The sequence below is a fragment of the Carcharhinus amblyrhynchos genome, chromosome 11, assembly GCF_965287045.1.
Source record: "Carcharhinus amblyrhynchos chromosome 11, sCarAmb.v2.hapA, whole genome shotgun sequence".
Lineage (NCBI taxonomy): Eukaryota > Metazoa > Chordata > Chondrichthyes > Carcharhiniformes > Carcharhinidae > Carcharhinus > Carcharhinus amblyrhynchos.
This window is the reverse complement of record NC_137334.1, coordinates 95,030,176-95,043,151: the sequence shown is the minus strand read 5'-3', so window position 1 is coordinate 95,043,151 and position 12,976 is coordinate 95,030,176. Positions and strand designations below refer to the sequence as shown.

General features: G+C 46.1%; 1 protein-coding gene across 11 annotated transcripts in view; it reads right to left on the bottom strand.

Moving 5' to 3' along the window:
• Positions 1–12,976, bottom strand: part of tns1b (tensin 1b) — a 590,459-nt gene that overhangs the window by 251,572 nt on the left and 325,911 nt on the right. For all 11 annotated transcript variants that reach the window (XM_080199610.1, XM_080199614.1, XM_080199612.1 and 8 more), the window contains one exon: positions 5,667–5,705. In XM_080199610.1, the coding sequence (XP_080055736.1) occupies positions 5,667–5,705 (39 nt within the window). The remainder of the gene's footprint in view (positions 1–5,666; positions 5,706–12,976) is intronic.

The window sequence follows — 12,976 nt, the reverse complement described above, 5'->3', positions numbered from 1 at the left end:
CTTGCTGCATTTGGACACGGACTTCTTCAGTGACTGAGGAGTTGTGAGTGGTGCTGAACGTTGTGCAATCATCAGCGAACATCTCCACTTCTGACCTTATGCTGAAGCAGCTGGAGACACTTGGGCCCAGGACACTCATCCTGAGAAGTCCTGTTGTGACGTCCTGGGAACCAGGTGATTGACTGCCAAAAACCAAAACCATCTTCCTTTGTGTCAGGTATGACTCCAAGCAGTGGACAGTGTTCCCCCTGATTCCCATTGACCCCAGTTTTGTTAGGCCTCCTTGATGACACAATCAGGCAAATGTTGCTCTGATGTTAAGGGCAGTCACTCTCACCTCCTCTCTTGACTTCACGTGAATGATTCACAGAAGTTCAGTAAGCAGGAAATGATTAGGAAGGAAAATGGAATATTGGAGTTTATTGCAAGGGTAATTGAATACAAAAGCAGCAATATTTTGTTTCAGTTGCACAAGCTGTTGATGGGACCACATCTGTACTGTGTGCAGTTTTGATCTCATCGTTTGAAAAATGCATTGGAAGCAGTTCAGAGAAGGTTCACTCAACTCATTCCTGGTAGAGGGGTCAAACTTATAGAGAGTTTGAACAGGTTAGGCCAATCCACACTGGAAGAATGAGAGTGATCTTATTAAAAAATATAAGACACTGAGGAGATTGAACAGGGTCGATACTGGAAAGATGTTCTCCCTTGTGGGAGAGACTACAACTGAGGGGAAAAGTTTAAATATAAGAAGCCGCTCATTTAAAATTTATTTATTAGTCACAAGTAGGCTTACATTAACGCTGCAATAAAGTTACTGTGAAATTCCCCTAGTCGCCACACTCCAGCACCTGTCTGGGTCAATGCATATAACCAGCACATCTTTCAGATTGTGGGAGGAAACTGGAGAACCCAGAGGAAACCCACACAGACACAGCGAGAAAGTGCAAACTCCACACAGACAGTGAGACAAGCTGGGAATCGAACCCGGATCCCTGGTGCTGGGAGGTAGCAGTATTAACCACTGTGCACCATGCCACCCATTTTGATAAAGAGGAGAAACTGTTACACTTAAGAGGGTAATTAGAAATTTCTTCCTCAGAAAGTAGTTAGGGCTGGCTTTTTGAATATTATTCAGGCTGAGTTCAAAGATTATCGAACATATTAATAAGGGGTTTGTGGGGTAGAAAGTATGGTTGAGACGAGAAGCAGACTGGGCGTGATCTTTTCCAATGGTGGAAAAGGATCAAGGGGCCAAATAGCCTACTCCTACTGCTACTTCATATGTTCCTTTATATCTTCATATATATAGCCACTCATCAAAGACTCATTGATTGTGTAGTGTCAGAATGTAGGAACAATCATATAATTGTCACTATTTATTCAGCAGGGTAAGGATCACTCACTGTGTAACTGTACAGAGTCACTGTGTATTCAGCAGGGTAAGGATCACTCACTGTGTAACTGTACAGAGTCACTGTTTATTCAGCAGGGTAAGGGTTACTCACTGTAACTGTAAGGAGTGATGTTTATCATGTGAGATCTGGTATGAACTAATCCACCCTTGTGGGAAAATATGAGATGGAAGTGATTGAAATTTGCTCTGTGGCAACATTTTTTGTCCGGAAACAATTAGCCCTCATCGGAGATTGCAGAAACATATGTGCTTGCAAGACCAGGAAGTGACTTCATTTCTGTTGAGGGGATTTATGGAATAAAACTCAACAGGAGTTAAAATAAAACATCCACTGAGGTGACCAATCATACACAGAAACGACTGTTTGATAAATTGAGGCAAATAAGTGAGTGGATGGGAGGGAATGGAAGTGCGAGACCTGGGATCAGTGAATATTTTAAAAAGGGTTGTCAGGCAGTTTGGAATTACAATTTGTCCACTGGCTGTGCATCGAGAAAGAATCAAAATCAAACACTGCTCCAACTCACACAAAACTGAGCAGTGACTGCGTGTGAGAGTGTTAGCAGAGACCACACCGTGCAGAGTGGCAAGGCAGCAAATAGTGGAAGAGACCAATTAAACTCCTCCTCGTGTATCCAAAGAGCTGTGTCTCTTGTCTGCAGCCTCTAGGTTTGGTGCTCCCATCTGCACTCTAAGGGCTCCCACCAGTGGGAAAGCAGAGAGTTTCCTGTCGCTGTTAGCAGCGCCTGTCAGCTGGGATTCACCATCCTAACCATTTCAATTTAAGCATGCCACAAAACACAGCAGCTGGCACAGCTTTACAGAGAATGAGGCCCATTCTGGTTCTCACACCAAAAAACCCACGGCACAATGCGTCATCAGCAGAATGCAAACCACCCATACAGTTCCACACACACTGACTCTCACTGGGATACAGTTCCACACACACTGACTCTCACTGGGATACAGTTCCACACACACTGACTCTCACTGGGGTACAGTTCCACACACACTGACTCTCACTGGGATACAGTTCCACACACACTGACTCTCACTGGGATACAGTTCCACACACACTGACTCTCACTGGGGTACAGTTCCACACACACTGGCTCTCACTGGGATACAGTTCCACACACACTGACTCTCACTGGGATACAGTTCCACACACACTGACTCTCACTGGGATACAGTTCCACACGCACTGACTCTCACTGGGATACAGTTCCACACTCACTGACTCTCACTGGGATACAGTTCCACACACACTGACTCTCACTGGGATACAGTTCCTCACACACTGACTCTCACTGGGATACAGTTCCACACACACTGACTCTCACTGGGGTACAGTTCCACACACACTGACTCTCACTGGGGTACAGTTCCACACACACTGGCTCTCACTGGGATACAGTTCCACACACACTGACTCTCACTGGGATACAGTTCCACACACACACTGACTCTCACTGGGATACAGTTCCACACACACTGACTCTGACTGGGATACAGTTCCACACACACTGACTCTCACTGGGATACAGTTCCACACACACTGACTCTCACTGGGATACAGTTCCACACACACTGACTCTCACTGGGATACTGTTCCACACACACTGACTCTGACTGGGATACAGTTCCACACACACTGACTCTCACTGGGATACAGTTGCACACACACTGACTCTCACTGGGATACAGTTGCACACACACTGACTCTCACTGGGATACAGTTCCACACACACTGACTCTCACTGGGATACAGTTCCACACACACTGACTCTCACTGGGATACAGTTCCACACACACTGACTCTCACTGGGATACAGTTCCACACACACTGACTCTCACTGGGATACAGTTCCACACACACTGACTCTCACTGGGATACAGTTCCACACACACTGAACGGGCAGAATCTTCTATCCTGGATAGTTGGTAACATGGTGTTGGTCATTTGTCATGATTCCCAATGGCTGATGGGACAGCTCAATGCACGCGATGTTTGACTTTCTCTCATTTATTATGCGTGAGTGAGAGCTCGCTGAATCACGTAATTATGCAGCTGGAACTCTCCCAATCCACCATTTGGTCATGGAGTCGCAGGTCCTGGCCTCACATCTGATTGCACCAAAACCAAGTGTTTACTCACTGCAGGTCAGGTGCTGCAGAGCTGACAAAGAGAAAGACATTGAAACATAGGAAACTTTCTGCACAGCCATCCAGACAATCCTCTCTGCTGATTGTCTTCAAGCTGTCCAGGGACAGGCAGGAGGTTCCGAGGGAAGAAAGCAGCAAGTCCTCCCACCTGACCATGCCAGCCCGGGAAGAAGTTACCAGGGAAGGTCAGTGCCTGCGAGGCCCAAGAGAGAACTGCCCAGAAATTCAGGAAATGGATGAATGATCTGCCCCACTCCACCTGGGTAAGTCAAACTTCTTCTCAAATTCACAGACACACTCTCATAGGGGCACCAGGCATTCTAAAGGTTACAGTCCACAGGGGTGTGGCACACATCCAGCAGGAAGGACATCAGCACTGATTGTCCATCAACCACTGCAAGATCATCATCTCATATCAGTTCCTGCACAATCAGCATCTTATTTTTCATCCATTATTTTTACAGAGTACCCATCCTATGTAGGAGAAGATCTTTCTTCATGTTTTCTTCTTGATATGGATGTCTCTGGTTAGATCAGCATTTATTGCCTATCCCTAGTTGCCTATGAGAGGCTGGTGATGATTGCACGATATAAAAGCAATGACTGGAGGGCAACCTTTGTGAGCTGAACCGGTGACATTTTGAGAAACAGGCCACGGAGCTGTCAGGGATCGATGGTGATTCTTCCATTGCGAAGTCGATGTTGTCCTCCTCCAACAAGCCAATAAGAATCTTGCCAGCATACATTGACAAGATGTGGACAATGGCTGAGTGGTCTGTGAGCTTGCGTTGTCAATCACTGATTCTCTCTTCTACTCCAGGTACCAGCAAGAAAATGGCAAGAGTGTCCCTGCACCATCAGACTCCAATGTAGCCCCCAGACCACCTCTGAGGAGGAAGCAGAGTATCCTCACAAAAAGACCATTGTTGTGTTTATCTGCACTTTCCACCAGATGTGATTCCAGCCATATATTGGTGTCATCACTCAGGCCACCGAACACAACCTTCATGACATCACATAACATCACTTCTGTCTCAGTTCATCTACTGATGAAACCATCATCACTGCCTTTGTTGTCTCTTACTGACTATTAGCTCGGAGCTGCACAGCTATCTGCCTTTTGGGTATGTGTGTCGATGGCCCCCTGCAGGAACAGAACATTTAATTTCTTTCCAGCTCCTGCTCCAATACAGAGGTGGCAAACCCTGCAGTGCATTCTCTCCCACTGTTCCCAGGACAGATTCAGTGCCATCCATAATGCAGCTCCCCTTCAAGAGTGGCAGGCTGGTTTTAATTGGTGAGATGCTGACACATCTGGGCAATTCACAGTATGATTTCTAGTTAGTTTGATGCTAAAATCAGGCTTGCTGCCTGCCTTGTTAGCAACTGACATGCTGTCCAATATAGCTTCCACTGACTCTTGGGGTGAGGAGGTTGCACTAGGGGGTGGGGGAAGGAGGAAGGGGGAGTAGTGTGTGTGGCACCTTCCAAATCCTCATCAGAGTCCTAATCAGAGATTTCACTTTTTACTGGCCAACTTTACCCATCCTGCAAAGTGGTTGAGCTAGCTGCTTAGTGCATCAAAGTTAGTCGCAGGAAGGAGGCTCACCACCACCTTCTTAGGGTAACAGTAACTGTGGACCATACCCAGCGACGCCCTCCTCCCCAGAATTAACAAAAAAAACTGTAACAATTACTTTTTTATTTCAGGTTTTTGGGAAACATATTTAGCATAAAGTAGATTGAATAGAGTCACATACATGAATGAGTTGGTGCTAGGCATTCTTAGGTTTATTCAAATTGAGAGACAGAGACTGAGGAGACTTTCTGCATGAAGACAGAGATGATACAAAGCACATGCTTCTGTCTGTTTTCTGTAGCTTGTCAAATTGGAAAAGGAAGAAATGAAAAAAATGTTTCCCTTTTGAAAAATTGTTGGAACATTAGGAAGTGCCTGGACACCATTTTGGAATCCCCCCACCTCCCTGGCCTCATCACTAAAAGAAGCTTCAGGAACCTCATGACAAGTTTGTTCCCCATCATCTCGCACCCTGTGCAACACTGATACATTGAGACAACTCACCAGCTCATAGTTCACCGGAGGCACACACAAGGTCGTGACCTGTAAGTAAAGAAAAATGCAAGGTGAGCTTGGGTAATGAACACAAATCTCAAACTCCTTCTCTGAACGTCTCTAAACACAATCTCCTTATCAATCGTCCCTTGGTCAATTCTCTTTTGAGGGTCTCTTGAGCCTCCTAAACTCCTAGTCCCCTTTGTTAGTGTTCCTCATTCCACACCCTCATTGAGTTGAAACTAAGGCTGAATGGGCATCACCAAAACAGATTAACTATTCACACCTCATTTGCAGTTGATGGAATGTCGCTGTTGGATGTCCTATATTGCAATAGTAACTACATCTCATAAATTACTTTGTTTGCTATAAAGTACTTTGGGATCATCTCAGATAGTGAAAGATGCAGCAGAAATGCAAGTATTTTTTAACAGTGTGTTTGGACAAAGGTTCTTGAATATTGCTGGAAAAGAGAGCCATGTTGCTGAAGTTTTTCACCTTGTACTCATCAGGAGAAACACAACAATACCAAATTTCAAACAATCACAACAATTTATACTATGGGTGAAAAAGATGCTGCTTGGTTGACAAGTCAACACACATTGGCTGAGGTGAGAAAGCAATTGGGTATTTTAGGCCCCCAAAGCTCCTGGGTAATTCAAAAAAGGTGTAAGGCTGAAGTGTGTTCCTTTTGTTTGCTGAACACTGGTCCCTGTATCGAATTGTGTGTCACTGGGCTGAGCGAGTGGGCGAGGACCTGGCAGATGGAGTACAATGTTAGCAAGTGTGAGTTTTTCCACTTTGGCAGCAATAATAGTAGGAAGGATTACTATTTAAAGGGCGAAAAGCTGCAGCATGCTACGGTGCAGAGGGACCTGGGGGTCCTTGTGCATGAGTTGCAAAAACCCAGTGTGCAGGTGCAGCAGGTGATCAGGAAGGTGAATGGGATGCTGGCCTTTATAGCGAGGGGGATAGAATATAAAAGCAGGGAGGTCTTGCTGCAACTGGTGAGGCCGCAGCTGGAGTACTGTGTGCAGTTTTGGTCGCCGCACTTGCGCAAGGATATTTTGGCCTTGGAGGGAGTGCAGAGGAGGTTCACTAGGCTGATACCAGAGATGCGGGGGTTGGACTATGAAGACAGACTAAATAGACTGGGTCTGTACTCGTTGGAGTTTAGAAGAATGAGGGGGGATCTTATAGAGACGTATAAGATAATGAAGGGGATGGATAGGGTAGAGGTAGAGGGATTCTTCCCGCTCAGAAAGGACAGTAGGACTAGGGGGCACAGCCTCAAGATCAGGGGGGGAGCAGTTTAGAACGGAGTTGAGGAGGAACTTCTTCACTCAAAGGGTGGTGAATCTCTGGAATTCTCTGCTCGTTGAAGTGGTGGAGGCTACCTCGCTAAATATATTTAAGTCACGGGTAGATAGGTTTTTGGTAGTCAAGGGAATTAAGGGTTATGGGGAGAAAGCGGGAAAGTGGAACTGAGCCACTTGAGATCAGCCATGATCTTATTGAATGGCGGGGCAGGCTCGAAGGGCTAGATGGCCTACTCCTGCTCCTACTTCTTATGTTCTTATGTTCCTTCCAGCAAGTCCAAATGAAGGACATTATGAACTTGACTGATTATCTTTAATTGGTTGTTAGTGTTGCTATCAGCACACTCGGGATTGTTCACTAAGTGCTCTCCTATCACATCTAATAGTGGAAGTTTTGTTTTGGGTTTTGCAAGCGAGGGCTGGTTGGTTTCAGTGGTTGTGTGATGCCAGTTTCACAGGCCATACATCCTTGGAAAGTCAGTTAGCTCAGTTAGCTGGCTTGTAATGCAGAACAATGCCAACAGCACGGGTTCAATTCCTGTACGGGCTGAAGTTATTCATGAAGGCCCCGCCTTCTCAACCTTACCCCTCACCTGAGGTGTGGTGATCCTCAGATTAAATCACCATCAGTCAGCTCTCCCCTCCTCCAGCTCATGGTTATCTGGACTATGGAGACTTTACCTTAACCAGGCTATCCTAGTTATGTTTCTTTGGTTACCTGTAAGAGTCAGAGTACAGGCCATACTCAACCAGCTGTCTACAGGGGCGGTAGAAGTGAAGATGACGAAGTGAAGAGAGATGATTTCAAAAGGAAATTAGATGGGTACTCGAGGAAAATAAACTTGAAGGGCTAAGGGATAGAGCAGGGGAATGAAACTGACTGAGCTTCTCTATAGAGGGACAGGATGGACCCAATGAGCTGAATGGCCTCTTTTTGCCATGATGATTCAACGATCTGTTCTATTTCATAAGAACCGTGATGTGAGACTGAAGGTTTCAGCCACAGTCAATTCACCTGAGGTCTATTTGCCAACAATGGCTCAATGGTAGCTCGCTTGCCTCTGAGTCAGAATGTTGTTCATAGTCCCAGTCCCACGCCCATCTCTTCAAAACCCATTGAAACATTAATAAGGCAATGCTGTGAAACCTTTCACTTCTCAGACCCAGAAAAAAAGAATATCCCTGCCCCATTGTTGTTTGATTACAGATTGAATGGGAACTGGACAATGACACTTCAGAATCACTGTCCTGAGTACATTATTTGTATTGCTGATTCTTCTAATCCTCTGTGCTGTACCACTCGATGATTCTGACAGGGGTCTAGGTGTTCTGTGACTTGGTGGGTATCAGTTTTAGTACCTCACCCAAAACACACATTCAAGGTGCTGTGTCAAAGTAGAGGAGCAGGGTTCTCTTGGGCACTTGGTCCAATATTTCTCCCTCTATCAACTGATTATCTGGTCATTATCACATTGCTGGGTGGCACGGTAGCATGGTTAGCACTACTGCCTCACAGCGCCAGGGACCCAGGTTCAATTCTAGCCTCAGGTCATTGTCTGTAGAGTTTTCACCTTCTCCCCATGCCTGCATGGGCTTCCTCCCACGCTCCAAAGATGTGCGAGTTAGATTGATTGGCCACACTAAATTGCCCCATAGTGTCAGGGGGACTAGCAAGGTAAGTACATAGAACATAGAACGCTACAGCACAAAGAGGCCCTTCAGCCCACGACTTGCGCCGATCACATCAATACCTACCAATCCATAGACCTATCTATAACTCCCAATCCCATTAAATCCCATATACTCATCCAGAAGTCTTTTAAAAGACCCCAGCGAGTTCACCTCCACCACCACTGACGGCAGCCGATTCCATTCACTCACCACCCTCTGAGTGAAAAACTTACCCCTAACATCACTTCTGTACTTGCCTCTCCGCACCTTCAATCTGTGTCCTCTCGTAGCGACCATTTCAACCCGGGGAAATAGCCTCTGAGAATCCACCCTATCTATTCCTCTCAACATTTTATAAACCTCTATCAGGTCGCCTCTCAACCTTCGTCTCTCCAGGGAGAAGAGTCCCAGCTCCCTCAACCTATCTTCATAAGGCATGCCTCCCAATCCAGGCTACATCCTGGATCCCTACATCCTCTGTACCCTTTCAATAGCTTCTACGTCCTTCCTATAGTGAGGTGACCAGAACTGCGCACAGTACTCCAAGTGAGGCCTGACAAGGGTCTTATAAAGTTGCAGCATTATCTCCCGATTCCTAAACTCAATCCCTCGATTAATGAAGGCCAGTACACCATACGCCTTCTTGACCACATCCTCCACCTGCGAGGCCAATTTAAGAGTCCTGTGGACCCGGACCCCAAGATCCTTCTGCTCTTCAACACTGCTAAGACTCCTGCCCTTGATAGTGTACTCGTTCATCCCATTGGTCCTGCCAAAATGGACCACTACACATTTATCTGCGTTGAAGTCCATCTGCCACTTCTCCGCCCAGTCCTGCATCCTATTTATGTCCTGCTGCAACTTCTGACATCCTTCCAGACCATCCACAACACCACCGACCTTCGTGTCATCGGCGAACTTACTTACCCATCCCTCCACTTCCTCATCTAGGCCATTTATGAAAATGACAAACAGCAAGGGTCCTAGAACAGATCCCTGGGGCACTCCACTGGTGACTGACCTCCATGCAGAAAAAGACCCATCCACAACCACTCTCTGCCTTCTGCAGGCAAGCCAGTTCTGGATCCACAAGGCCAAAGCCCCTTGGATCCCATGCCCTCTCACCTTCTCAAGAAGTCTTGCATGGGGGACCTTATCAAACGCCTTGCTGAAGTCCATGTACACCACGTCCACTGCTCTTCCTTTGTCAATGTGTTCAGTCACATTTTCGAAGAACTCAACTAGGCATGGGCTTGGGTCGTGGGTGGATTGTGGTCAGTGCAGACTCGATGGGCGGAATGATCTCTGTCTACACTGTCGGGATTCTATGCTGTTTGTGGACCTTGCTGTTTGCAAGTTGCCAATTGCAATTTCGTATGTTACACTTTTCTTTGTTCTTTTATGGGATGCAGGCCTTTCTGGCCAGCCCTAGCCTTCGTTGTCCTTTCCTAGTTGTCTTTGAGAACTGTTAGAGTATGAAGAGAGACTAAATACACTGGGTCTGTACTCGTTGGAGTTTAGAAGGATGAGGGGGGATCTTATAGAGACGTTATAAGATAATGAAAGGGATGGACAGGGTAGAGGGAGAGAGATTCTTCCCGCTTAGAAAAGATAGCAGGACTAGAGGGCACAGCCTCAAGATAAGGGGGGGGGGGCAGTTTAGATCGGAGTTGAGGAGGAACTTCTTCACTCAAAGGGTGGTGAATCTCTGGAATTCTCTGCCTGTTGAAGTGGTGGAGGCTACCTCGCTAAATATATTTAAGTCACGGGTAGATAGGTTTCTGATAGACAAGGGAATTAAGGGTTATGGGGAGAAAGTGGGAAAGTGGAACTGATCCACTTCAGATCAGCCATGATCTTATTGAATGGCGGGGCAGGCTCGAAGGGCTAGATGGCCTACTCCTGCTCCTATTTCTCATGTCCTTATGTTTTGAGAAGGTGATGGTGAGCCACCTTCTTGAACCGCTGCAGTCCATGTGCCGTAAATACATTCACAGAGCTGTTAGGGAGGGTGTCAAAGCACTTCATTGGTTGAAAGGCTTTGGCACAGCCTAAGGTTGTGAAAGGCGCTATATGAATGTAAGTTCTTTCTTTTCTTCTTTTGTGATGTTTGAACCCAGCAAGTGCTAGGAACCTCACTCGATCATGAGAATCAATCATTGAAACTCTTGCACTGGCTGAGAACTCAGCAGTGAAGGGGAATGAAAGGTCTGGAATCTTTGGGTTAATATGGTTCTGTTTCTGATGTGTCTCTCCACACAGACTGTGACACGCTCAGACGCACTTGGCCTGGGAGCATTCTGACAGTACTGCCAAAATACTTTTTAATTAACAAACAAATATAACCTTTCTTTCCTTCTGAACCACTCACCCAACAAAGTTATGGTCAAAAACCAACCATAAAAGGCTAGACAACGCAAGAAAATAGTTTCTGAAGGTACTGGGAGAGCAGCCCATGTGTTATGTAAATGTTTGGAACATATTTTTGAGTTCACTCTTTTGATTTAGTGAAGGCAGAGAGAGCGAGCTTGGCATGGTTTTCCCGTGGATTTTAAATAAATTGTCGATTCTGAAAGCTGCTCTGTACAATATTAACACTCTCTATGGCTCAGCACAACTTATAGGACGGGAGTTTCTGTGCGCCCTTCGGCATGCTTTGCAGTGGCAAAGGCAGCCCATCATTGGCTGGCAGTGGAATCTTCTGATGGGAGTCCAGAACTAGGGATCATACTTTGAGGATAAGAAGTAAACCTTTTTGAACTGCGGTGAGGAGAAATTTCTTCACCCAGAGGGTGGTGAATGTGTGTAATTCACTAGCACAGAAAATATTTGAGGCCAAAACTCTGTGTGACTCCAAGAAGAAATTAGATATAGCTCTTGGGGCTAAAGGGATCAAGAGATATTGGGGAAAGGGTAGAATCAGGATATTGAATTTGATGATCAGCCATGATCAAAATGAAAAGTGGAAGAAGCTTGAAGGGCCGAATGGTTTCCTCCTGCTTCCAGTTCCTAAGTGTCTATCCTGCTGCTGTCAATGGGGTTTACCCTTCTATGTAGCCCCCCTCAGCTCGTTAATGCGCATTCATGGCATGCAAAAATCACTGGGGCAAAATGTGAACCACCATTAACCTGCCATCAACTCAACATCAGCTTGTCATGAACCCTACCATTGACTACCATGGACCTACCATGGACTTGCCACGAGTTTGCCATTGAAACGCTGAAGGGAAGATTGCAACATGTTTTCCCGCCAGCAGATTTTTGAATTTTAGCATCACCCCAAATTTCCCAATCGCGCCCACCACAATTCCCACTCCTGTTGGACTGGAAAATGCATCCAATGTGTTTCTGGATTACACTGGATGGAGATTTCTAGCCATTCATACCTTCAGCATCTTGTGGTCCTGCTGATGTCACACGCATCCCCCACCACAGGTTTTCAGTTGGCATTGGTTGGATTCGATGGGAAATCCCATTCATAGCAGTCAGACAAGGACATCATGCCATCAGCCAATGGCAGCTAACCTCTCAGCACTGAGAAAGATGTTGTGGAAAGACCAGATAATCTCATCCATTGAGCTTAGCTCTAATCGAAGATGTAAAATGCTGAAAGGGTTTCATTTTTTAGTTACATTCCTCACCACTCGCCAGCCTCTTCTATCCCTTACTCTGCCAAAGTACACTTATTTTAAGAAAGCAAATATAGGAGCAGGAGGAGGCAAGTCCATGCTGCGTTACTGAATGAGATCATAGCTCATCTGTGACCTAACTGTACCTGCCTGCCATTGTCACATATCCCTTAATAACCTTACCTGGTGAAATAGAGTCATAGGGCAGGATTTTACCATCTCGCCCATCTCAAAACCCCGCCTGAAGTCAATGGACCTTCTCCCACCACTACCCCCCCAATGCCCGCTCCGATTCCCATCGCACGTGGGGCGGTAAAATTACGGCCATAGTTTTACAGCATATAAAGAGGCCCTTTGGCCCACTGGCTCCATGCCAGCCATCAAGCACCTATCTATTTTAACCCCATTTTCCAGTACTATACTCATATCTTTGGATATTATGGCATTTCCAGTATTTATCTAAATGCTTCTGAAATGTTGTGAGGATCCCACCTCTTCCACCCTTTCAGGCAGTCGGTTCCAGATTTCCCCACCCTTGTTTGTTCTCACATCTCCTATAAACCTTCTGTCCCTTAAGTTAAATCTCTGCTCCTTGGTTATTAAGAACATAAGAACATAAGAAATAGGAGCAGGAGCGGGCCATCTAGCCCTTCGAGCCTGCCCCGCCATTCAATAAGATCATGGCTGATCTGAAGTGGCT